The sequence below is a fragment of the Alexandromys fortis genome, unplaced genomic scaffold (genome assembly GCF_014885135.2).
Source record: "Alexandromys fortis isolate MF-2015 unplaced genomic scaffold, M_Fortis_MF-2015_v1.1 scaffold_208, whole genome shotgun sequence".
Taxonomy (NCBI): Eukaryota; Metazoa; Chordata; class Mammalia; order Rodentia; family Cricetidae; genus Alexandromys; species Alexandromys fortis.
This window is the reverse complement of record NW_026068082.1, coordinates 1,073,398-1,100,041: the sequence shown is the minus strand read 5'-3', so window position 1 is coordinate 1,100,041 and position 26,644 is coordinate 1,073,398. Positions and strand designations below refer to the sequence as shown.

Sequence of the window (26,644 nt, the reverse complement as noted above, 5' to 3'; positions counted from 1 at the left end):
CTCCTGCGTTCTTCCTTTCACCTCCCCTCCCGAGCCTTTCTGGGAGCCCACGGGTGCAACTCCCCCAAGCGCCACCCCCAGCCACCGCTAGCTGTTGGCGCCCCTGCTCAGGCCCCGGTTCTCAGGGAAGGAGGGACTCAGTGGCCTTTGGTTTGCCCAGAACGCCGCAACCCACGCCATGCTATCTGCACGTGCCAGCGTGGCCACCCTGCCGGGGGCCCTGGGTCCTTACCCCTTCCTCCCCAAGTGGAATACGCTGAAAAGCACGGTGAGAGGAGGAAGGAGGTGAGGAAGCACCGCAGTGTCCCTTCTACAAACAGCCTTGACCACAGGATGCGTTAGAGCACGCGTCAGGGCCGACCCAAAGTCCTGGCTGACGAGTGAGGCGCGAGACCCCGCTGGGTGTAAGATTGAGGGGTGCACGACCCAGGAGTCTCCGGGTAAAGGAAGGGTGGCCTCGCTGGCGCAGGGAGAGCCAAACCTAAACCCTCCCTCTCCCCCTCCCTGGCCCCTCCCGAGCCATTTCCTAGAAAGCTGTATCTGTGTGGCCACGCTCGCGCAGACACCTAGGGCGGCTTGTCAGCAGATGCAGGGGCGAGGAAGCGGGTTTTTCCTGCGTGGCCGAGGGCGGAGGAGGACCAGCTGCTAGCCCTGCCCCCGGCCTGCGGCGGCCCCGAGTGGCTGGCCGCGCCGCCCAATGGCGCCCCCAAGAACACGAGGATTTCTGCACGAGGGTCATATTATCCCAGGTCTGAGGAGCAGCCCCCTCCTTCCAGCATCCACCCCTTCCTCCTCTTCCTCTCCATAGACGTGGCTTTGGGCCGGGAAACAACTTGAAAATTATCTGGAACCTAAGCTTCAGGGGCGTTATAACCTTTATCCCTGGGTGTGCAAGGTTGCAATTTTCTCAAATAAGCCTTCCCTTATTCTTCAGTTAGGGGATCTATTTCTAAGTTGTGTGAGCTCGTCCACATGTTCAATCAATTTACCTTCTACCGCTGTATCATGAATAGTGGCCAGTATTCCGATCACACTACAAGACCCCAAAGTGAGAGGGCAAACCGCCTCCCCATAGTATGGCTACGGAATGTAAGAAACGGATAGAGAATCAGTAGGAATCCGTGGGTTTTGTGGGTTCCCCTATCCGGGGCCCCTAGCATGCGGGCCTGGATAGAGGGAGAGGGCCTTGGAGAACGGGGGGGGGGGGTGGAGGCGGGGAATCGTGTTTGAAGTTTGGTCGGGCCAGCTGCTGTGCTCCTTAATAACAAGAGGGAAAAGGCGGGGGTGGGGGCTAGTGGGGGGAGGGAAGGGAAAGAGGGAGGGAGAGATTGAAAGGAGGGGAGGGACATCAGGGGAGAGGAGGAAAGGGGAGGAGGAACCGGAGAGGGGGAGGAGATCTAACTGCCCTGCCAGCTTGCGTCACTGCCTCAGAGTGAGGAGAGCGAGCTGGCGAAAGCCAGGCAGTTCCGAGGGAAGGACTGTGCGAGGCAGGCAGCCCTTGAGGCTCCGCTCGCTCACCTTCCACTCTTTCTCCTTCTCTCAGTCAATCTCTCCCCCCCCCCCCCATTTTCCCTCTCTCAAATCACCAATTTCGCCAAAGGAAGGAGGTTAGGGGAGCGCCCCTTCCCTCCAAAAGCTACTAAAACTTCCACAGTCGGGACTGAGTGGTCGCCGGCTGGCCATGGAGCTGCTGTGTTGCGAGGTAGACCCGGTCCGCAGGGCTGTGCCGGACCGCAACCTGCTGGAAGACCGCGTTCTGCAGAACCTGTTGACCATCGAGGAGCGCTACCTCCCGCAGTGTTCCTATTTCAAGTGCGTGCAGAAGGACATTCAGCCGTACATGCGCAGGATGGTGGCCACCTGGATGTTAGAGGTAGGTGTGCTGGCGACGCTCTCAGGGAGAGGCAGTCCTACCTTCTTTAACCCCCCCCCCCGCCCCAACACACAGGGACCCCAAAACTGCGAGGGGTAGCGCCGGCCTCCCTTCACTCGTGTGCGAGGTGGCCCTACACCCTTGGACGAGACGCAGTTCTGTCCCTTGCTAGGTGAACTGGGGGAGGAAACGCGGGTGAGGCAACGATGTCGGGGGTGGGGGGGTGGGGGGGATGGCATCCCGCGCGCGCGTGTCTGCGTCTGCATGTGGCTTCCTCGTCCTCCCATCCCCATCCTGACCTGTTTTGTGGAACAGCTGCCTTCAGTGGGGCCCCCGAGGGTGTGTGGACCTGAAAATTCACACCAACAGTGAAAGACAGTAACCCCCCCCCTCTCCCGCCAGTAAAGCTGGGGCGATGCTGTCCTGGCCTCGGATCCCCTGCGGGTGGTCGGTACTCCGCGTTGGCACTTTGGAGGGGGAGTAGGGGGCAGAGAAACAGGGAATTCAGGAGAGCCCTGCAAGTCACACTGGAAAAACGTGCGTTTTAGGGGAATCTGAAAGAACCGCTGCTTAAGCCTTGTTTGCAGTCTTTGCGGAGAGAGCAGGGTGCCCACGTATGCACCGCTCTGGACCTGCCGTGGTTTCGCCATGTTGCTTTGCAAACTCCAATTGCAAGGACTGGGAACATTCGCCCGCTCCCCCAAGGACCCCATGTTCGTGGCCACCCTCTTTCTGATCGTGCCCTCTCTCCCAGCCCCCAGTATACCAAGGTTACTTACAGTTTGACTGCTTCTTCAGCGCGCAGATTTGGGTGGGGTAGGAAGCGAGGGAGGAGGTATGTGTAGAGCGGGCTAGGGGATACCCCCAAATGAGAGATCACAGTCCAGCGTGCCTCCTTGAGAGAGGTTCCCTGATTAGTCTCCCCCAGCTCCCATCTGAGGACAGATTTCTTAGCTACTGCCCTTGTGGGCCGCAGCCGGACACTCCACAAGTTTCCCCCGCGGGATCCAGAGCCCCTGGGGTGGAGATACCGACCTTAATGACACCCTCAAACCTCTATTCCGGGGAGCCGGGAGCCTCTCTGGGGTTTTCAGGCCCAAATGACGTTTCTAGGCTTTTTCCTCGATTTTTAATAATTTTTTTTGATGCGGTCCCCCGTGCTCCGGCTCCAGCTGCGGCGGCTGCGGCGCGCTTCCTCCTCCTCCCTCCCCCTCTCTTCTCCACCCACCGCCCCAACAGCGGCCCCTGGGCGGCCGAGACCACCCTGGACATTTTTTTCAATTGTCGGGAATGATAGAATAGGGTCTGGGGATCCGAATGAGACCAAGAAGTAGACACTTGAGGCTTCCAGAATATTTTTATTGATTTTTTGAAAAGATGACGAAATCCAAAAAAGAGAGTGAGTGAGTGAGTGAGAGCGCGGAGAAGCGAGGAGCCGGAGGGAATGGCAGGCGGCTGCTGTTCTGGGCTTTGCCTTAGGGTTGGGGGGGGGCTTTAGTTAGCCACCCTTTTCAGCCCTGGGGGACTATCAGAGTCCCGAGGGCTCTTCGGATTTTCCCTAATGTTCTCACCTCTGTTTTTACTGCCCTTTCTATTCCCCTCCCCCTCCCTCTCAATAAAAAATTTTTTTAAAAAAAATTTTTGGGGTTCGCCACGGGTTATACTTTTTAATTCCTTTCCTATTTTTTTTCACGGTATTCTCGGACCCCATTCCACTCTGATTGTAGGTCTGTGAAGAACAGAAGTGCGAAGAGGAAGTCTTTCCTTTGGCCATGAATTATCTGGACCGTTTCTTGGCTGGAGTCCCGACTCCTAAGACCCATCTTCAGCTCCTGGGTGCAGTGTGCATGTTTCTAGCCTCTAAGCTCAAAGAGACCATCCCGCTGACTGCTGAAAAACTGTGCATCTACACCGACAACTCCGTGAAGCCCCAGGAGCTGCTGGTAATGATGCCCTCCCTGCTCCTGGCTCTGCCCTCCCCCATGACTGTGTCTTCCACCCACCATCTTTAAGGTCCATCTTAGAATTCAGAATTGCCCGGAACCTCTGAAGCCTTCACGCTAACCAGGGGTCTCTTTTAGTAGGAGATAGCTTAGTCTTCCTGTGTCAGGGGGTGAACAAAACTCTCGATCCCTCATGGAAAATTGTGAGGGTGAAATTCAATTCAAGAGAATGTGGGTGAGTCTTGGGGGAGGGTATAGGATAGTTTAATAGTTTTTAATTAGGGTCTAGATTTCCACTGAACCCGAGAATGAGGTCTGAATTCTCACAAGCTAGCTGTGTTGTGTCTCCTAAGAGCCTGAAAGTGTCACAGGTAATGTCTTACAGATCAATAAAGTCTCACAATATCAATTCATATAGTAGCTGATCACTAAGTATCGGCATAGCAATGTTTATGTCAAGTCAACATTTGGCCTTCTATTGGTGGGATCGGAAGGATGGGTTCTTAGCTCCAGAGGGGACTGTGATCTGGATACAGTTCCCAGGAGGTCCTGTCCTGGCTCTGGTTTTCTGCCAGAAAGGCTTTCTCCACCATCTCCCATTTTCCCCCCTCCTGCACCTTTTCTTCCTATTGCAGCCACACACTGGAAACCTGCAGCTTTTTTGCAGCTTCTGGGGCTCACCTTCAGTGGTTTGCACACCTTTCTCTTGCACTGCTAGAAGAGGACCACCCCCTCTGCCCACTCCCTCCCCCTTGCTGGCATGGCCTGGGCCTGCACAAAGTCTTCTAGGCTGAAACTGGCTTCTTGAACTGAGCTCTTTGTGAGAAGCCCTCCTTTCTGGGCTTGTGCTGCCACCTAGTGGTAGACATGTACAAGGTTGGGGGAGGAATTGCCCAGAATGCAGAGAGGGGCACGAATGACTTCACCTTTGAACCACTGCCAGATTTCAGCTGCTTCTGGTCTGGTCTGAGAGGCCCCTAAAGGTGCTTTCTTCTGGAAGATCAGCTTCTTTTAATAATGATGCCACAGGACGAGTTTGTGCTCACATTGCCCTAGAAGAAGGAAGAGCTGGGATTCAAGCCATCTCTGATTTTTGCCTAGTTAAGCGGATCTTTATCCCAACTTTCTGCTAAAAGCTAGGGCACACTTGAAAGCTTGTAAAAAAAAAAATAAAGTAAAAAAAAGATCAGAATTGGAGACCAGCTTGTTTTTCTCCCAAAACACATGAAAAAGAATCTTCCGTGTGGCTGATATGCTGGAGATTTGGGGTATTTTTCATGACACCCTAATTTTTCCAGGACCAGCGAAGCTAACTTAACTCTCTCCAAATAAAGCATGGCAGCTTTCCACCCCCTATCCAGAAGGCATGGGGTCTGGAAGAGCCCTCCTATTTTTAAGGATGAAAAGAGCTTGCTCCAGGACATACCATAGCTAGTTAGTGCTTTGTAGCCTACCCTTGAGCTTAGCGGATGGAAGAGTCAAGTCATGGCCAGCCAGGCTCTATCTGCCAGGCATCACTGGTTGCTGGTGACAGTTTTCTTCTGAATGCAATCCCACATTCAGAAAAAAAAAAGTAGAAAAACAAAAGAAACAAGGTCTTGCATGATTCAAGCTTGCCTCAGAGAGGCGGAAGCTCAGGCCCGCACCCTCAGGTGCAGATCCTCTTACAGTTTTACTGTATTTAGTCCAGTTCATCGGAACATAATTTCCCTTATTTAGTTCACAAGAGGAGAGGCATGAAGTTGTTTGCTAGTGGGAGTGCTGTGAGCAGCCCAGAAGAGAGGAGGTGGCGGTGTCCCGGCACGTGGGCTGACAAGAGTTGTAGAATCCTGTTTAAGCCCCTCCACCTTGCCTCAAATGACTGCAACGTGGGGTCGCAAGTGAGCACCTCAGACTCTTGAGTCGCGAGGACAAAGGCCAGCGAGGAGTGAGGGGAAAGGGTGAAGTGTCCTATCCCCAAGACTCCTGCATGGTGTGTCAAAGGGGAGTGTCAGCCGCACAGAGCAAAACTTTGTCCCACAAGTAAAGGCCAGCTAATTGGTTGCCAGTGAGTTGGGCCAAGGAAGCTTTTTGCGTTCCGAATCTGGAAGCATCACTCCCCTCCCCCACCCCCATGAGCAGTAAAGAGACTATTAGCCCTACGATAGAGACGTAGCCAATAAATAATGACCACGGTGCCACAATGACCTTGACTAGATCTTGCTCTAGGTCCAGCTTTCTGGGTGGGCAGGCAGCAGCATTTTGTGGGCATCGGGGTCCTGTGGGTGGGGATAGGTAGAAAACTAGAAGGACTTGGCAGCGGTTACCTGCCCTCTCCTTATCCTCGTAGGAGCCTGGCATTTCCAGCACAAGAAGAGCTGTCAGCGACTTCAAAGCATGAGGGGCGAGGCGACAAATGAACTCCCCTCCCCCCCCCGCCCCCCATGGTCTTGATCTGACAGCTGAGCCTTAATGAGAATCATTAAAGCAGGCCTAGAACCCAGCCCTGGAGTCAGCCTCTGGATTTTTAGTGCTTTGCCCTTTTCCTCCCGCCCTTCGCAGGAGTGGGAACTGGTGGTGTTGGGCAAGCTGAAGTGGAATCTGGCTGCCGTCACCCCTCACGACTTCATCGAGCACATCCTACGCAAGCTGCCCCAGCAGAAGGAGAAGCTGTCCCTAATCCGCAAGCATGCACAGACCTTCATCGCTCTGTGTGCTACCGGTGAGAGGGGGGGGGGTTCCTGGGCTTGCGCTAGGGGCCGGTGGGGCGGTACCAACTGCTCTGCCCCTTTGGGTGTCCAGGCAAGTGGGCACGAGTAAGACAAGTCTGGGGCTTCGTTTCTGGCTTCTTCGCTGCTCTTTATCGGAACTAGAATATTTTCTTTCTCTGCTTCACTCATAAATGCTTTATGGGGACAGGTGTGGTAAGGGAAAAGAAATTGGTACCTGCTAAAATATTGTTTATGATGCCTGAAGTGCTCTTTGAAGATTATATAGACTGCTCACTGGTTGTGTTCAAATCTTTAATCTTTTGAGGAAAAGGACAGTTTGGAGATAAGCCCAAGAGGGAATTTAAGGAAGGTGGGGGCAAATATAGGTTAAAGGAACAACGACAAGATAAATACGCAGTCCGCCCCGATAAGTGGGAGAGAGTTCCTATTCACCGTGGTTCATTTATTGCCCTCTGGCTGCTCCCTCTGCTGAGGAGGGAGTAAACCTTTGAGGAAAGATTCATTTTCCAAGCCCTGGAAAAGATTTTGATACAGAACTGTTACTGGCCCACACCTGGGTAGAAGATGCTAGAATTGTGGGTCTCAATCTGTGGGTCACATATTAAATATCCTGCATATCAAATGTTTATGTCAGGATTCATAACAGTAGCAAGATTACAGCTATGACGTAGCAACCAAACAATTTTATGTTTGGGGGTCACCACAACACGAAGAACTGTATTAAAGAGGAGCCGCATTAGGAAAGATGAGAACCCGGGCTCTAGGAATTTAGAAGTCCAGGGGAGATGTGTCAGGAGTTCACCACCTCAGGGTCAGAGGTGAAGCTCAGTTCCCCAGGGGTTGTTGAACGGTGTAGTTTTGATGGAGAGTTGGGATGGGGTGTAACATTTTAATTCCTTGTAACACCTTAATTATGTGTTTGCATAGCTGATTGTGTAATGAACAATAGAGCCCCCGGCTTTGTTCGAGGTTAAAAGGTCAGACAGACTTTGTTACTTATCACTGGGAGACCTTGCACACACTGTCTCACCTCTCCCAAGTTCAACTCCATCTGCAAAACAAGCCTTTGGCTACATCATTGCTTTAGCCTTTGTAGAAGGCATAGGAGAACGAAAGCCCACAGCCCTGTGATTTATAAGGCACATGAATGGTACTAACTGTGAAAGTCCGAGACCAGAGTTTCTCCACTTAAGGTGGACACGGCTTTTCCTGCTACTGGACACAGGCTCCGACTGGCTTGTTTATGGGATTCTACCTCCCACTTTTAGGGGTGTGTGTGTGTGTGTGTGTGTGTGTGTGTGTGTGTGTGTGTAGGTTTCCTGTTGCTGCTTTAGTCCAGACCTTGGAGTTACCTGCCCTTCCAACAGCCAGTGTGCGGGGAAGGGTAGTGCACACAGAAGCCCCAGAAGCTTTGGCTTCCCTTTGGACAGCAGTCGCCTGTTCCCTGCCCTTCTCCTGCTCACTAGCCTGGACTCTAGAGGTCAGTCCCACATTGACCTGCTCTTTTGTCTTCCAGGAACTCTGTCCCTTTCCTCTCTTGCCTTGGTTCAGCGAGGGGGAGGGGTGAAACAACTTTTTCTCTCTGGCCCTAGGACAGCTGACCCCAGGACCTAAATAACCCCATCACCCAGCTGCCAAAGGCCAGAGACCTGCTTTGACCTTGTCTTTTGACGAACGGACCTTTGGGGGGAGCCTGTTCACCGCTTCTCTCTCCCTGATCTTGCACTGGAGTAGATAGATTCTCCTAATCCTGCATAGACCACAGGCCCATTCTCTGTTCTTGGGGATCCCATCCCCCACTCTTGGCTGCCCTGTCCAGATCCTTGGAGCAGCTGCCAACTTTGGGGCCAAAACAGGGAGCCTGGGATCCAGGGACTGAGGACAGAGGTCTGCTGGGAGGTGGGGGCAGTCAGGAAGACTGCCTTTGGGGGCCGCGGCCTAGCTTTAGCCAAGAAGTGGGAAGGATAGGGGAGAGGGTACCTCCAGTCAGGTCAGAGCCGGATGCCAAGTACCCAGCCAGAGGCCTAGACCTGGTGAAATTGAAGGAAAGAGCCTCAAGCCTCCTGAGTGTGGAAAGGGCAGGCTTGACCACAGGGCCCTGATCTCTCCCCTGTTCTGCCTCTGGAGGCCTCCTGGTGATGGGGCAGGGCAGGCAGTAGGCTGGACAGTAGCCTAAACACCAAGACCTGCGGCTCTTCAACCACAGTCTTCTTGGGGACATGAGCTTCGGGGGGTTAGGATCTAGTGGGCCCAAACATGGCAGGACCCTCAAACAGCAGGCTCAGAGTGACTCAAGGACTACAGGCAGGAGGAGCCTGCCCCTTCCGCCACAGCTGATGCTCCTAGATGCCCCCTACCATACGGCCTCACTCTCTACCTCCAGTCCTGGTTATCCCTCCCTGGAGCTGAGGAAGTGCCTACAGCCAGGATCTTCACAGGATAATGGCAAGGGAAGGGGGCAGTCCCTGAAGAGATGGTAGGTAGCCAGCCCCAGGGTGATGTTGCTCGTTAATGGGAAAAATCAGTTGTGTAAGAGCTGCTGGCAGCGGCTCTGAGGGGGTGTGCGGAGCGTATGTGTGTGTGAAAGGGGAAGAGAGTGTGAGGCGTTCAGGGGCCCGCGGAGGGAAGCGTGGCTGACCAGCAGTCTGCCTTTATGGGACTCTAGGGTTGGTGACAGGGCAGAGAGGTGTCTTCCTTCCCTCTTCAGCCTACAGTGGCTTTTGGAAGAGAAGTGACTCAAAGCTGCCTGGTATGACTCTCCCAGTTGGTCTCGGGGTGGAGTTTGAACGACCTGAGAGATCTTCATAACTCCAATTCCTGGAACTCGGGGTTCCACAGAAGGCAGAAGTGGGCTCAGTTCTTCTGACGGGCTCTGCACCAGGGGTCCGAAGTGGGCTCAGTTCTTCTGACGGGTTCTGCACCAGGGGTCCCAGATCAGCAAAACAGAGCAAGAAGCCTCCCCCTCCCCCAGATGACCAGGATCTCACCTGGATACCAGCGACCTCCTCCTTCTTAGCATGTGGCTTCAGTAGCATCGAGTTTAAACTTGGTACAGGTGCTCCAGATACCCCACAGCCCCTTCTTTTTGCACAGGGAGCCCAACCGTACCCAATTGCCTGTGTTACATCACCTCCACCCCAAGGCGGAATCCTAGGGTTCACTTAGTCATCTCTTAAAAGTGGTCCTTGATTTCCCGCCCCAAGTTGTAGCCAGACTGTGGTGGCCCTGAAACGTCCGGGGACCTGACTCTTGTTCTAGAATGTAATCCAAGCCTCTGGTAGCCAGGAAGGAAGACCGAAACCCACATTTCCACCAGGGCCTCTGAACTGCCCCCAGAGGGCAGTCATGGGGCCGAGAGGAGGAAGTAGCTTGTTGAACTGGAGTTCTGTGAGTGATGCCGGTTATCTCACACCCCGTCTTGGCCCTAAGATGAATGGGTGATTTTCTCCGGGGGCGCAGTAGCCCTCTCCCCCTCCCACCCAAGCGAACTCTGGCACTCGCAGTTATGACCCTTGCCCCATGCTGAATCCTTTCTGGGGGTGGCAGATGAGCGCGTGCTGAATGATGTCAAGGGTGTCGTTTGCTGGCCAATGAGCACCCTGGGTCTGGTCCTGTAAAGTTACACCTCCCTCACTATAGGTTGAGGAAGGGGAAGAAGCAGAGAAAACAGACTCTGGGTTTGTTCAGTCTCGAAAAATGAACGACGCTCCCCCTAGTGGCGGGCAAGAATAACGCAGCCCCTGGGAGGCTTCGTTAGCCAGCACTACTTAGGTTCCTACTTTTACTCAGCGGTAAGCTTTCTGAGCAGGACCACACACAGCATCCCAGATTTAAACTCCATTAGCAAAGCCAGTGAAATCTCACCAAGAAGTGCAGATTCCAAGTTTCTGGATAGGGAGTGCTTCTCCTGGTCCTTGTCCAGACGCGGGAGCCACTCCAGACAGCCAGCTGCTTCTGTGGCATCCTTGGGATTTGGTACCACAGTTTCCTGCTGATACTGCAGAAACAGTGGACGAGTCTAGGCTCTACGTAATTGGGCTTCTGATTAAGAGCCCTTCTTTTGTGTCTTCCTTCATTGTGTAGGAGGCAACTCTGAAGATTGTTTTAAACCCAGACTGGATTGGAGTACAAAGGTGTCCCTAGTCAGAAGTCCAACACACCTAGTGAATTGAACACAAAGAGGGAGTGAGGAGGCCAGCCTGGGGCTCCTCACATGGGCATTGCTCCTGGGCTCTAGGTGAACCACACCTGAATAAGTGTGAGTTGCATGGCAAAGGTAACCACTGACTTAACAGCCAAATAGGCGGTCCCGGCGGTGAGAGCAGCGGAGGGTGAGGATTAGGGTCGAGGATGACTGACGTCTGTCCTGTGTGCTTCATAGAACCCGAGCCAGGCTCTGTGCCTGGGTTGACAGCCGAGGCTATTACAGTTAGTCCTCACGCTAGCACTGCGAGAAGGGTCAATTAGTGCTCAGACTTTTATTTTTCTTTTACGAGACAGGGTTTCTCTGAGTATCCCTGGCTGTCCGGGAACTTGCTCTGTAGACCAGGCTGGCCTTCAACTTTGAATTCCACCTGTTTCTACCTCCCAGGTGATGGTGTTAAGGGTGTGTGCCGCCACTGCCCAGCAAATGATTACCCTTTTTTAGGTCAGAAAAGTTTCTTTTGAAGATAGCCGTGTAGTGTGTATAAAACCAAGCATAATACACCATACTGGGGTGTATTGCTGTGTAGTAAATTTGCTACCCAGCCACAAGAAGCTGTTACTTCTTGAAACACCTGTTTTTCCCCTGGGGAGGGGGAAGAGTCGTGAGTGTCGGATCAGGGTATAAAGAGTCAGTCACACTGTGCCCAAGGAGGACTCCCCACATAAAGGTCTTGTACCTGCACCCCAGGTCAAGAAAAATAGCCCTTCTGGCTCCACATGCTAACCTTGAGTTGGTTTTGTTAGCAGTGTGACTGCAGAGTTCTACAGGGAGGACGCTCATGCCTCCTGATCGGGAGCCTGGGCACAAGAAAGGGAACATTGGGGACAATTCCCTGCCCTGTCCTCTGCGGACCCAGGGCCATGGGCTGGCTGCCTCTTTGGCGCTATGAATGTCACAGAGGGGCGCTAACAAGGTTATTGGGCAGAGAAACAGTCTCCTGTGGCCCATATGGGAGAGACCTACAGCAGAGCAGGGGCAAGGAGGCTGGCTCTGTCACACCAGTTGGGCGGATAGAGAAGACACAGGCAGGGCTTGGCGGCCAGCAGGAGTCGGGTGAGACCCCATAATATACGGCCCTCAAGGTGAGCGTGGTGAATGGCGAAGGGAAGGAAGCCAAGGAGAGAGACAGACAGACGGCCAGGCCTACCCAGTGTTCCCGGGATTGGGTCCAGGTGGGAGGGGACGCGTGCACGGTTGGCTGATCTGCGGAGCAGCTAAGAACAGTAGAGATTCAGTGCTGAGGCAGGCGCCGTGCTCCCCGCTGAACAACCCTCGCAGTGACACACTGCTGCAGGGAGCACTGCATTGAAAGAAGGGAGGAGCCTAGGTTGCCGTGAGCATTGCACGTTCTGCCTGGTGGTCTCATTACGATCTGAAGTATGACTCCTCTGCCCTCTGTCCCCACTGGATTTGTCGGGGCCTTGCTCCAACTAGAGCTCGTACACTGGAAAGTGGGTCCCGTTTCACAATTGCTACTGGACTGAGTGAGGACACTCTCTCTTCTTTAGTTTGTGAGCTCAAGGCAGGGGCAAAGGCAGGATCAACTTGACAGTTCCTAGGTCTCCTTCCACCAGAAGGTCATCTTCCGTGGTTGATATTTATGTTAAACAGGCATCACATTCAATGCATGCCTGTTAGCAGTTGGCAGGCCCACAGTTACTGGATCGTAGTCAAGAAGCCCCTTAGGGAATGAATCATTCAGTAGGAAATAGGTTTCGGGTCCCAAGTTGCCCTTATTAACTGAGATGAATCTTCTGTCTTAACTCCTTGGAAAGTAAACATTCATCTTTGGTGTTTGAGTCAAGTTCTGTCCTCTGTTCTGATGCTCTGAAGATCCTTAACATAGGGCGAGAAGTTGAGAATTAAGTGAATTTGAGCCACCTCACCTCATCTCCTACATTACTGCTTCTGTAGTTAGCTGACATGCACACACATGAGCATGTACTCACACACACACTTAAGATTGTTTTGCCTGCGTATATGTGTGTATACCGTGTACATGCCCGGTGCCTGTGGAAGTCAGAAGAGGATATCAGATCCCTTGCGACTGGAGTTACAGACAGTCCGTGTGGGTGCTGAAATCGAACTTGGCTCCTCTGCAGAAGCAATAATAAGCTGAGTCGACTCTCCAGCTCCTCTGTGGTGTTTCTTTACGCTTAGCCGGGGAGAGACCTATTACTCTTAGTAAGATCCTACTGGGGATATCACTCTTCACAAAAATTCTCATGACTTCCCTCTCTCCCTGTACTTGGTCCTCCTTCCTTCAAACATTGAAAACCCATAGTTATCCCACCTGTAGGGTGGATGGAATATTGTCTGTACAATTGCATGGCCTCTTTGACTCTGTTCCACCATCACCCATGGAGATGCCACATTTCATTCACCTCCCTTGCCCTGCCAAGGCAAAGAACCTGGTACCTGCCATGTATTGACTTCTTGGACAATTGTAGGACATAGACACCTCAGGACGCGGGGCCCTTGGTGACTTGTTGTATACACTCAGATAATTGCCCTTCCCTTCTTGCCTCAGTGTCTCTTTTTTTTTAAGGCTGAGAATATCCATAGTTGGCAAAAGAGGTTCCTGTGGAAGAAGTCAAGGAGAGAGTGGTGCTGGAGCCAGAGATGCTAGGGCAGCGGTCCCACGCCTTCTGATGACGGCGCAGCTGCAGCCTGCCAAGCTCTGGGTCCCATTTTGCTTCTGGGCTTAACTCATAGCCTCTCTCTCTTTGCAGACTTCAAGTTTGCCATGTACCCACCATCGATGATCGCCACTGGAAGTGTGGGAGCCGCCATCTGCGGGCTTCAGCAGGATGAAGAAGTGAACACACTCACCTGTGATGCGCTGACCGAGCTGCTGGCCAAGATCACCCACACTGATGTGGTAGGTACCTGCCACCTTGGCCAAAACCGGATGTCTCTCCCAAAGTTACAGGAAAAAGCGGGTCAAAGGGGTTTGGGGCTTTTGTTGTTGTTTGTTTTTTTCTTTCTGTTTGTCTTTGAGGGTCAGCATTTAAGGTGGTGTAAGCTCCAGCGGAGTGACACCTCCCCCTCAATGTGTGCGTGTTACTGGGGATTGGGCTCTGGGCATACCAGGCAGTCCCTCTATCACTGAGTTACGTCATCATTTTATTGAGAGACATTCTCACAACGTTGCCCAGGCTGACCTTGAACTTGTGATCCTCTTGCCTCTGCCTCCCTGGTAGCTGGGATTACAGGTGTGCAGCGCTACCTCCTGCTTCCTTTTGTGGGCTTGAAAGCCTGCATGCGCCTTAAAATCCAGACAGACCTTAGCAGGCTGATGGGAGGGGGAGGGCTGTTACTACTTTTCCTCTGTGGTGTGGGGTTCATGTCCATTTATGTACACGTTGTCAGGCCTCTGCTCTGCCATGGAGAGGCTCCAGTTCTGCTACTCCCCTCCGAGGCGGTAAGGCTCAACGAGGGGACAGCTAAAGCTGGCTGGGCAGTGGCTGCCGTGGAGGGAGTGTGCGTGATGTCAGGCCTTTCCACCATCCTGTCTCAGGCTTTCCTTTGGATCAAAGTTGTGATGAATGACAAGGCATACAGAGACCAAGCGCAATACAACTTCGAGAAACTATTATTAGCTTTAGACTTTTTCCATTCTGTGTGGATAGCCCCAAGTCTGCTGCTGGCTGCCAGAATTCAGAGCTCTTAAACAAGAGAGGGCTTTGAGACGGACTGAGATTCCATAAGGTCCTGATTTTACCGCCTAGGACATAACAGTTGGGAAGGACTCCATCTGGGATGACACGCAGAGCCCAGATAGACAGTTACCTGCATTTTAACCAGGCAGCAGAGGGGGTAAAGGAGGCAACCTAGAGGCAAGACAGGTAGTAGCAGAGCAGGGACTCAATGCCTCTGAGCTCCGACTCCAACCTGGAAACTCTTCGCTGCTGTGGCTCCTGGGAACTTGGTATTTGCAAAAGGCATTTCGTTGAAAGGCCAAGGAGAGAGACGAGTGTTGCTGGCTCTCAGGTCCTGGTGCTTCACCAAGGAGAGGCTCAGGAATGAGAGTGCCCTGTGAAGGAATTTACTGGGTTCTAGGGCCATGTCACGTGATCATGTGATACACAGGCCTGTGGCTGGTGTCTTCCCCAAGGTATGCTGAGCGGCGGTTGTTTAAACTCAGGGAGCTCAAGGCCTTCCGTCAATTTCCCTGTATTCAGATTTGGCCTTGTCCGCTAGCTCAGAGAAGTAGCAGACCTTAAAGAGCTTGGTAGAACTAAGCCTGGGCTCTTCTCTGAACCGGTTTTTAGATGGACTGTATTAAATGTTGGTGCCAAAATGTATGCTTTTCAGGAAGGGCTCCAGAATATAGATTGCAAAGTTCTCCATTTCCAACCCCAGCACAGGGTGAAGAATGCATCTATTATTCCCCAAGGGAAGTGTGTGTGTGTGGAGGGCCCCGTCCCTCTTCTTGCCTTTTCTTAATGTCTCCTGTTAAGGCTCCAGTTGTAGATAGGATGCTAGCTGGTTGCAAATAAGTCTTCAGTTTCTGGACACACACACACACACACACACACACACACACACAAATGCCTATGACAACAGTTTGACCCTTAGGTGTCTCCACATTTTCAACAGTTAAAGGCCTGCTCTGATTGGCTGACATCCCAGCAGGGCTCAGTGCTTTTGACTTTCTCTTGCCCCAGTCCTTACTGTTACAAATGCTCATGTAACAGAAACTGCTCATGTGGTCGACCACTGAGACTCTCTGTGTGGGCCCTGATTTACACGACCCCACACCAGCCTGTCATTTCCTACTGGGGGTGCCCCCTTCCCTCTCAGACACCATGCAGCAGTAAGGAAATCCAAGTCAGCCGCCAGACTGAGATAAATACAACTGGGCTCCCAGCAGCTATTTCTTTTAACAACATTTTCAATTGTGTGTGTGTGTCGCATGTGCGTGTGCGCATGTGTGTAACACAACTAAAACAATCCGCTCTGGAAATTGGCTTTTCCATCATGTGGATGCTGGGAATTCATCTTGGGTCAGCAAGCTTGGTGCTGGCAACTTTACCCGCTGAGTCATCTCACTGTCTCTGGCACTTCATTTCTGCAAGGGACCAGTGTTTTGTCTTAATTTGGGGTGCAGGTGATGCTTGATTCTCACAGTTCACCCAAGAATAGACCTCGCAGCATTAAAACCTAGGCGTTGACATAGGAACTAGCCAGCTTGACCTCACTTGTCCAGGTAAATGGCTGTGACTCAGTAAGTCCCACGGGTACCACTGACCCCCCGAAGCTCACTCATTGCTCTCCGGAAGTGTTCTCAGTGGAAAGTTTTGTTGTTCCTGCAGCTCCCCAGGTGCTGAAAGTCCCCCCCTCCATCAGCACGTGTTCTCTTGAGGAACTGAATTCCAGAGCGAAGGCCAATACGGCTTCCATTTAGAATGCCCTGGTGTTCAGAGGGAAAATTCTGCTTTCCCGGGCTCTGTTCTCCGTTTTGGGAATGAAGAAGTGGTGTGTTTGGATCACGTCTCTCCATTCATTTCTGGAAGCACTGAGAATGCCCAGTTGCTGCAGACCACCGCATTAGAGAGTAGTCCCCAGGCACAGTGCTAGAAGCTGGACTAGGCAGACAGAGCATAGAAAATAGCTTGGGGATCAATCGAGAAATATAAAGTAAGGGCTGGGACGATTTTACTGCTTAAGAGCACTGACCGCTCTTTCGGAGCCCCTGGATTTGATTCCCAGCTCCCATGTGAGAGCTCACAACGGTCTGTAACTCCAGACACAGGCGGGCACAACTCCGGTGCACATAAAATAGATTAACTACATTTTAAAAAAGAAAAGTAAAGCCTGGAGTGGCCTGAAAAGATAATGGATTAACAAATGCTAGCGTGCTCTGAACTTAAAACAAGACAGGGCATTCCTTTAAGTGAAGGACCTCATGAGGCTGGTTGTAATTTGAGCAGAATAAAGTTTGGAAAACAGGACCTTGACCTAGAGAAACAAAATGTGATACGACCATGTGATGGGATTCTGTATAGTCTTTCAAAAGAAACATCAGCAGAGGCTTAAGCTGAACAACACTGTGCTGAGTAAGGTAAGCCAGATCTGGCTGTCTATGAAGCAGCTGGAGAGGTCAAATTCATAGAAACAAAAAGTGTAACTGAGGTTCCCAGAACCAGGGAGGGGGAAGGAAAGGGAAGTCCACAGTAAACAGATATATAGCTCAGGTTGAGATGAGTGTCCTGGGCATAACCCACAGTACAGATGTACACAGCATTAAAATATGATAGAAATGGTTGATATGTCCTAATACTTTATATCTATATATACATATATGGATATGTAGATATATACACATGGATTATGTATATGTCTATATAGATATATAGACATATGCATTATGTATACAGATGCATATAAAACATCCTGGCCCCCCCCATGTGAAATGCCAGTGGGTGTTTTGGGCTGTCCCATGGATACGTTAAACCAACACTCAGGACCACATTTGCCACCCAGAGAGCTGACCGAAGTTCCTGAGTTCACCTTTTTCTTTCCAGTCTACTCAGAGCCACCGTGTTCGACTCTCACTTTAAGTGGATGGTCTGAGAACAAGACTGAAAGTGGGTCCCCTTGACTCATCTGCCACCCGTGGGCTGCATTCCATGGCTCCGTGGCAGCAGATAGCTGGGATTGCAGGGACCCACGCGGCTCTGAGAAAGTGGGTCTTTGTTTTCCCATCTTGTTGCCAAAATAAACCAGAACGCTCCATTCCACAGAGAAATTTGAGTGAGAGGCCTGACAGTTTTACAGGAGGGGAAGTCTCAGAGGGTAGTGTATTTTCAGTACTTCTTACTTCCAGCTACAAGTTAAGAGTTGCTAAAAACAGACCCTAGCCAGGAAAACAGGCTGGCTCTCGGGGAACTTCTTACCTACCCAGGCTTCCGTTGCCAAGGGTGAGTTTGAGAGCAGGGCTCGACCATCCCAGACCCCTGCAGAATTGGGTTCCTCTTCCCTTCCCCTCCACAATGTGACAGTGCTTTGGTCCAGCATTTACCTCACTGTTAAGTTGACCATAGGGCCTCTTGAATAAGACCCAAGTAGACTTGGCTTTTTATCCCAAGCCTCTGGCAGTCATCGGGTAGTGAGACTGGAGGGAGGGAGGGAGGGAAGGAAGAAGGAAGGAGCGAAGGGCAGGCAGATGGATTTCAAGTGTGCCTCTCATTCATTCAGAACTTTTGGAAGCATGTATCATCTGTCTGTATCTACCTGTCTGTCTGTACATACATGATTACGCGTCAGAAGACTTAGTGCACGTCACTTAACCTTCACTCTCGACCACACACTTAACGAATTACAGAGTGGAACTTCCGGTTGATATGGAACTCGGTGGTAGAATGCTTGCCTAGCACGTGCAAGGCTCTGGGTTCAATTCCCAGCATTTCCAGGAGGAAAAAGAATTGAATTGAGGTTTTCATGCTCTAAAGATATGAGAACATTTCTAGAAGATATTTAATAGACCAAATACAGGCTCTAGTCAGACAGCTAGTTCGATCTGGGTTACGTCAGAACTTCTTGCCATGCTCCCAAGAACTGCCCAGAGTAGATTCTAGAATGTTCTTCCCTTAGGCTCATCTTGGCTTTTCATGATACTGCTTATCAGGGAGGAATTAGAAAACTAATAACTTAGGGAAATATGGCTTGTTTTGGACCCCAAGTTTTCTGTGAGGTCCCTAGCATCTCTTCTGTTTCCCCTTAGCTTGAGACTTGCTGTTTTCTCAAGCCATCCCTGTGACCCTTTAGCGGGCTTTACCAGGTCAGCGATTCTGGGAAGCTTGGTTGGAAGGCAACAGGGCTGGGGGGCGGGGGAGGTGGGCTAGAGCTGGGGGCTGCCTGCCTCCCTCGTCAGTCTCATTTGGCATGCAAGGAAACAAGCCAAACAGCCTGTGAAAAAAGGAAGAATGAGATAGTTTCCTAAGTTGTCTCTGCCTGAGTTGGCCGCGGGTCTGGGGCTCATTCAGCCCTTTGTCCCCCTGTTGAGTGCAGTGCGTGTGTAAGGAAAATGGACTGATGCAGTTACACTGAGGGCTAATGGTTGGAGTTCCGTGGCCCATTCATGCAGCCGGTGGAGGGTGCAGGGCAGGGAGCTCGAGCCAGCAAGTGGAGGAAGTCGGGGACCGAGTAACGAGCTGGAGATCACAGCCGCTGCTGTCAGGGCTCTGAGGCTGGGGGGCCGGGGCCGTGCAGGGAGGGGGCCGTCATCAGAGGAATTGGAGGGGTGCCCGACCTCCAGCGCAGTGGAGTGCCACCTGTCCGGCTGACAGACTAGCATTAGAGCTTTCCTTTTAATCAGCTTAATTTGGGGCATCTTAACACAGTGCCTGCTGCTTTGGGAGGCTGCCGCAAAGCTGAGGTCCTGGAGTTCTCGCTTGTCACAGGGATGTAGCATCTTTTCATCGGGGGCACTGTTGTCATCACCCCTACACACGCGCACACACACACACTCGGCCTGGGTCTTCCTTTCTGGAGAATCTCTGTCCATTATATCCTTCATTACATCCTGAAAGAAGCAGAGAACTTGCAGAGAAAGTTCTCAAACTGGCGACTTGCGTGGATTTTCTGTTGTCATTTGGGGACAAGCCACTCGCATTCCCCAAGCCTGTTCCCAGTTTGGTTGGTCTCTGCAGGTTTCTTACGTCTCCAAATTTGCTGATACTCTGATTATTTATTAAGATATCATTTGTGAGTCCTGTCCCTTTGGAATTGCTCCGAACTCCATACTTCTCTCCCGCGGCCTCCTGGCGCAAGCTATGTGGCTGGGTTGGGGGCAGGGCTCTTCCATCTTCTAAGTCGCCGCCTGCAGTTTATTCTTCTGCTCATTGTAAGTCATGACTCCCCTGCAATGGCGTCTTCACTTTCTGCCAGCTCATAGGAAGTTCATTTGCCCCGTTGGGCCGGAGAAGGGCTCCCACAGAGCTGTGGGGGAGGAGGATGCTACTATACTGGGATTTATTGACGTTGAAAGGGTACCGTGCAGATTTCTCCACCAGCAGTAAGTGGTGTATTCCCCGTGGTTCAGGCGGTGCAGGCTTTTGAGATTTCTACCTGCCTGAGCCAGGACTGAGGGGCCCTAGATAAAAGTAGAACAAATTGTCCAGCAAAAACCCCAGATGGGTTTAACAGTCTACTGTGAGCAGCAGGTAGAGTTCCGGCCATGTTGCCTAGGCTGACATTAGCCCTTGTTCTCTTCTCCAAGTGAGAGGGATCATAGGTCAAGGGTCATCCAGAGTCAATAATGAACTGGCTTTCAATTAACATCAGAAAGGAGAGTGTACATTTTTTTATAGAAATCTTTGCATCTCCCTCCGTTGCTTAGGCTAGCCTGTGAACCTGCCCTTGGTGGGCGCATGCCACTTGCATCATTCTGAGCCTTCGGCTCTCCAAGTCCAGTGGAAATGACTGTCAGATGTCCTGTCTTCCCTGGAGGGGTTTCTCAGCACTGTCCCTTTAAAGTCTTGGGCCACTAGACGGGAAGGCTTGCTAGCAGGAAGAGTCGGGAAACGGCAAACCCTACAGTCAAGTCCTTAAGCTCTCTGCAGGCTGATCTCCTCGGAGGACCATCTGGCATGATTCATACACTGGTACCATGGAGATGCACACTGGTCATGACGATGGGCCGGATGTGCCAACCCAGATGATCTTGCCCACAGATCAGGGTGAGACGTTAGATCCTTGGCATATGAGCGCCTCGTTTGGCACTGATGAAATTGCCTTGGTGATCCCCAGGGCTGGACCACACTATCTCTAGGACCAGACCTGTGGCACATCCTTGTCTTAAGTAATTGCTAATCCTTACCTTCCTTTAAAGACATCTAAGATGGCCATGTTTGTGTGCCTGCAGTCCCGGATACTCCGGAGGCTGAGGCAGGAGGATCACTTGGTTGAAGCCAGCCTGAGAAACATCCAATCTCTAAGTCCAAAGGACTCTTTCAGATTCCGGGACAGATAAAAAAAAAAACATACCACACTCACATAATAAACCGTGATCATGTATTGGTCTGCTACTTAGCAGTTCATCTTTCTAGGCGGAGAAAGAGAGAGAGGAGTCACAAATGGAACTGTGCCCTGCTAGTGGGGACCAAGCAGCAAACACCGTCCTCCTTTTTCCATCATTCTTAGATTCGGGGAAGCATTTCACCTCTGCCCTCTGCCCTTGGTCGGCTGTCACTCCTCATCTTCAAGCTGCAGTTTGAAACATGGAACAGATGAGAGATAGGAAAGAAAAAATTGGAGGTGGGAGGGGACGGAAACTTGGCTCCTTGGTAGTTAATGCCAACTTTATTTTAGGTCTTTGGTAAATAAAGATAATGACTTTGTGCTTGGAAAAATAGCAACCTCTAGGTGGTGAGATCTGCACCGAGAAATAAACAGAGGGGAAGTGTGTATTAAACTGTGGGCAGGCAGGGGAAGATTCAGTTGAGTGCAGTTTCTGTGTGCACAGGCTGCTGCAGAGCGCAGGGGAGCAGACCCAAGAGGCGAAGGGGAAAAGTCCCTACGAAGAACAGTTTCCTTGGCTCCAGCCTCCTAGCCTGAGCCCTAGTCCCATCCCAGTGACAGCGGGACTTGCCCTCGCATTCCATATCTCCCAGCTAATAGAAGCTTCTGCCTGGGGCAGCTTGCTCTGGATTTTCCCTACCAAATATAGACTAATAAAGGCAACAGTGCAAATTCTTGCTTATTCCCCAATTGGACAAGCCCGAGTGTCCTGAGGTTTGTAAACACTCTGCATTGTGTTTGTGAAAGGAGTTCCAGGGTGGTAGAGGAGCAGAAAACGCAGGAGTTTCAGTTTCTGAACACTTTAAGCAGTTAAGCATCCCCCCCTTGTTACCTATTCATTGGCTGCTGGCTTTGGCTAACAGTGTAGCATCCTGTGGGAACCAAATCCTGTGCCACCTCCTACCGTTCCCAGACAGAAAACCTCCAGTTGGCCCCTTGATGTCCAGGCAAGGGATTTTTTTTAAAAGCTGGATCACCTTCTGGTCTGTGGTTTAGAAGAGGAAATGCCTGGGTTTCAGCTGAAATGGCAGCTCCTATTGGCTCAATCTGGGATGGACTTGTAGCTGCCACGTGGGGCTAACGTTGCCAGCTCGTGGACGCCACTTCATGCGCTAAGCTTCCGTGGCCTTTGAGAACATCCCTTCTTCATATGTCCTTCTACAGGAAAACGAGTATGGGGTGATGTGAGTTGGACAGTGTCTGTCTCTGGGAGAGGCTCTGTGCAAGTAAATCTGCTAATGGCTCCTGTCTGGACCTCCCTCCTCTAGGATTGTCTCAGAGCCTGCCAGGAGCAAATTGAGGCTGTGCTGCTCAACAGCCTGCAGCAGTTCCGTCAAGAGCAGCAGCATAACAGCGGATCCAAGTCTGTGGACGATCTGGACCAAGCCACCACCCCTACAGACGTTCGGGATGTTGACCTGTGAGGACGCCGTTCGGGGCCCCGCAAGAGAGAGGCGTGTTCGTCATCTGCTCGCTCCTTCTCTCTCTAGTTATGCTTTGTTCTTTGTGTTTTAGGATGAAACTTAAAAAAAAAATCTGCCCCCACCTAGATCATATTTAAAGATCTTTTAGAAGTGAGAGGAAAAGGCCCTATAATTGAAACGCATGTGGTGCCTGTTCAAAGTACAGCAATAAGGGGATCCCTTGTCTAAGCGAACAGTTGTTGTTTGATGATGGAAAAGTCATAGTAAGATGCTTACAGGAGAACGCGCAGGCTAGCTCGATCGCGTACACCTGCAATATTGGAACCAGTTAGAGGAAACTGTCTTTTGCTTGTGAACTAGTACATATGCCCCTTTTAGTAGAATTGCAAGGAGCCGTGGATGCCAGTAAGGCATGCAGGATTAGATTGCAAAGCAATGAGCGCAAGAAGGAATCAGAAGCAAGAAGGGACGCGCTGGGGAGGTTGCACAGAACTACCTGTCCACATGGCTGAACCATTTTGGATGTAAGAAGCGCCTTTGACGCCTCACCATGTGTCACCAAGACTTAGCATGGCGGGGTCTCTCCGTTGCATTCTCTCGCTGTCTACAGTAGCTGCTATCTAAGGGATATGTCTTTTGCCAGTCGGACACAGGTGATTGGCTCCTAAGTCTCGTATTTGGTGAGTTTGTGCTTCTTCCTCCAAACATGGTTCATTGCAGATGTACCTACTGCTATCTAATGGGGGGAACTAGCTATGGGCCATGACCAAAACTCATCTAAATGGGGGCAGATGAGGAGCACAAGAGAATCTGAAACAAAGCTATCCTATGTAACGGAAGAGGGCGAGGCGATCCGTAATCCCTTATTAGGAAAACAACAGCTTAGCTTCTGGTGCTGACTGGCATGTCTGGTCCACAGTTTAACGTTGTTATAAACCATTCCATTAGAAAAGCACTTTGAAAACTTGTTCTGGGGTGGTGGGGGGAGGTGGGCAGATGGGATGGTTTATGCAATCATGTTGAATACTCCTTCCTTCTTTGCCCCTCCCCTCCCCGTCCCCTTCCTATTACTCACTTCTGGAGTCTGATGTTCTGGTACATAACTCTGGTGTCCCTACCAGGACTAAGAGATCCTTCCGCTGACATTCCCATCCCAGCCTAAAAACAAAGGTTTAAACCATTCTGGTGGCACAGAAGGACTGGATCCCCATCTGGAATTTTCTTCTTTGGACATGAAAAGAAACATCAGGGTGCGGCATTTTGTTACCTTTTCTGTTTTTGGGTTGTTCTTTTTTTTTTTTCTGTTTGTTTGTTTAATTTTACTGCAAAGTTGTGTTCATCGTACTTGAATTGTTCCTCTCCTACTTCTTTGAGGCAATCAGCAAACGGAAGTTGGAGCCACAGTTGTCAGTTGACAGGAAATGAAGCTATTTGTTAAAATATTTGCCTTTTTTTTTTTTAAGATAAAAGATCAGAACAGGGCTGCTTTGAAGAAAGAATTTCATGCACAGGCTCTGCCTTGTTTCCTAGTGTGAGGGTTGAAGACGGAGAAACAGCTAAGGGTCTCTTATCTTTTGTTTTCTTTTGTTCTGTTTATTATTATTTTTCGCTGCTAAGCTGAGATCATTCATCCTTATTCACATTAACAGTACCTAGCTGTAATGTTTTCACGGTGTGCTGCTATTTTAGAAACATTGTTATAATATATTATTTTACTGCTTAAATTTCAAGTCCCGGAGTAGAGGGTTGAGATGAGTTCTTTGTACTGGAAAGGCTTTCCTCAGTTATTTCCTTCAGGTAGCATAGCATGGTTATATTTCATCCGTTTGATTTCTCTCCTTTCCTTTCATGGATCTCCCCCGCCCCCATCACATTCTTCAAAGAGAGTATTCTTTACCTCAGGTTTACTGGACAAAAAATCAATAATGATAACAATGTACGTTTTTGTTTTCACGATACCTCGCAGCTATACAGTTTCTATTGGGAAGGCCGCTAGCAGGAGTCACGGGGCAGAGGGCAGGCAGAAGGCGGAAGCTGGGCATCCTCCTAGGTGGAAGGCAGAAGGGATCTGACCCTAGGGTCTCAGGCCCCGGGGATCTTCTGCCTCGAAGGTTACCAGGCTCCCCTTTGACTCAGGCTCCCTCCTCATGATAAAAGCATGCCAAAAGGCTCCTCCACGCGAAGCAGGCACTCGGCAAACACAGGCAGTGGACGGGGCAAGCCTGATTTGTATGTAGTTCACCTGGATCAGCAATCAAGAATTCCGGCAGACAGTTAGGAGACACACACACACACACACACACATCTTGTAGCCCATCTGGAAACAGGACTTTCTTCTTCATAGGGCCCCTTCATCATGAAAGTTGACCAGTTTAGTTCTCCTTGACACTGATACCCCAACTTAGGATGGTCTTCCAAGTCTTCCTAGGACAGAGTCTGTGGTGCTCAGTCTGCGGCATCCATTTCTCACTCCCGTCCTCCAGAGTGGCAGGCAAGTGTTGTGCAGGGCTAGGGTGTCCATGGGCGGCTTTGGATGGCTTCAGGGTTTGAGTCCCATTGAGTGAGTCAGATAGGAAGCATGGGTGGAATGAGTCTGGGATGCACACCGAGAGGGAGCGAGAGGCCGTTCCTCCGGTCTCGAGTGTATTTAGGAAGGATCAGGAGTTGGGGAGTTAACTCCTAAAATTCTAGGGAGTTTGTGGTGGAACCGTGGGTGACGAATTGGGAAGTGTGGGGGGGGGGGGAGAGCAGCCTGCAGCTAGCCAGTGTTTATCCAGAGCTCACACTGCACAGCCCATACTCCTGGTCTCTAAGAACCTGACAGACAACACAATCCCTTGAGTTCTCGGGCACCTGGGGTGCCTGATGAGTTACACAAGGCATACATGACCTTGGGGTTTCACAATACAGAATGAAGGAAACTGACCCAGCAGAGAAGAAACAGGCTACTGTCGGCCCCTCCAGTCCTCTCATCTGGGATGGAGAGGACACTTCTTGTCTGCCGTCCTCCGAGCCTGTCTGATGAAGGGTGCAGAGTGGCTGTTCTGCTTGCTCTTTGCTTACACAAGGTGGGGAGCCTTGATTCCTTGGTGATCGATACCCTCTGCTTAAATCTGGGTCTCCTTGGTCATATTTTTGTCCCAAAGGGGTATAAATCACCCTGTGGGTTTCAGCTTGCTCCCTCACCCCCTTCACGTCCTTCAAAAGGGATTGCAGACTCTGATCTTTTTCTGCCTTGATAACAAACTCTTCTTTTTTTTTTCTTGTTGTTTGTTCTTTCTCCATCTGTGGGGGCTAAGTTGGTCCCCCAGCTTGCCAAATTTTGATCCTTCCCTGTTTTGACCAAATCCTAGTGGGGAGGAAACCCTAGTATGCCAAAAATAATATGCTAAGCATTAGGAGATTCATAACAGTTCCTAATAGCCAGGCAGCCTGCAAGAGGACAAAGGCTGACCATCCATCGAGGAGTGAGCTCCTTCTTGAAGAGGACAGCTTTTAGGGGTTGCTTTTGTGTGCACTGTCCCCAGGACACCAGGGAAGCGCAGGGCACATCTTGGAGGCAGTTAATCTTAAAGTGTGTGCCAACCAAGACACCTCTCTAGCAGCTCCCGGGCTAGGGGTCTATGGAGCTGCCTTGGACCCCATCCTGTTGCTGGCAGGATAAGTGACCCCTCAGAGGGAGTTTAATAGCTTTCTTATAGCCTAGCTATTGGGGATCTACCAATCTGTGCCTTGAGAGCTGTAGGGCCAACAGACTTAAGATTGGACAGCTTTCACAAAGAGGGCGGATGAGCTTTCTCTGCATGGGCGGGCTATGAGGACAGGACTGGGAGGATCACACTTGTACCTTATGTCCTGTAAATACTGATTTTCTAGTTCAAGAGGGTATACTGGTGGTATGGAAACTGGGGGTAGCAATGAGAAGTCTAAGTAAGCCAGCTGACTTCTAAGTCCGAAGGATTCCTCTTTGCTTATCTTAGACAGTCCAACCTTGGGAATAGCTTTAAAAGGGAAATGAATACCGAGACAGTGAAGTCCCCTTAAGTCAAGAAGCCCCTCCATAGGTACACATTGCACACAGGCATTTCTCGGTGCAGACTCTGGGTGTTTTTGAGCAGCTGCCGCCCGCTCATCTATCTGGGTAGGAAGATCCAGGAGGTTTTGTGACTTCCTTACCCCACGTGGCCTTCGATGGTTCTAGAGTCTAAACAACACAGAAGAGGTGCTCCAGCCAGAACCTGTGCCCCTCTGCTTTTAACCTTGACGGGAATAGCAGACACATTCTTGGCTCTAGTTGTAAGAAGCCATCAACAAACACACACCTGATGGAGCTGCAGATCACGGCTTTGCCTGCAGCCTACTTGTGGGGGAGAAGTGCCTTACCGTAGCCAGTACAGTAGCCACTTGATTTCAACAGGTGCCTATCTTTGACAAAAAAAAAAAAAAAAAAAAATTAAAAA

At 50.9% G+C, this 26,644-nt stretch overlaps 1 protein-coding gene across 1 annotated transcript; it reads left to right on the top strand.

The window, feature by feature from the left end:
* Positions 1-1,416: 1,416 nt before the first annotated feature.
* Positions 1,417-26,644, top strand: Ccnd2 (cyclin D2). The gene is made up of 5 exons (XM_050121998.1): positions 1,417-1,873; positions 3,601-3,816; positions 6,358-6,517; positions 13,467-13,615; positions 22,029-26,644. The coding sequence occupies exons 1-5, from the start codon at positions 1,682-1,684 to the stop codon at positions 22,182-22,184; spliced, it is 873 nt and encodes a 290-aa protein (XP_049977955.1). The 5' UTR covers positions 1,417-1,681; the 3' UTR covers positions 22,185-26,644.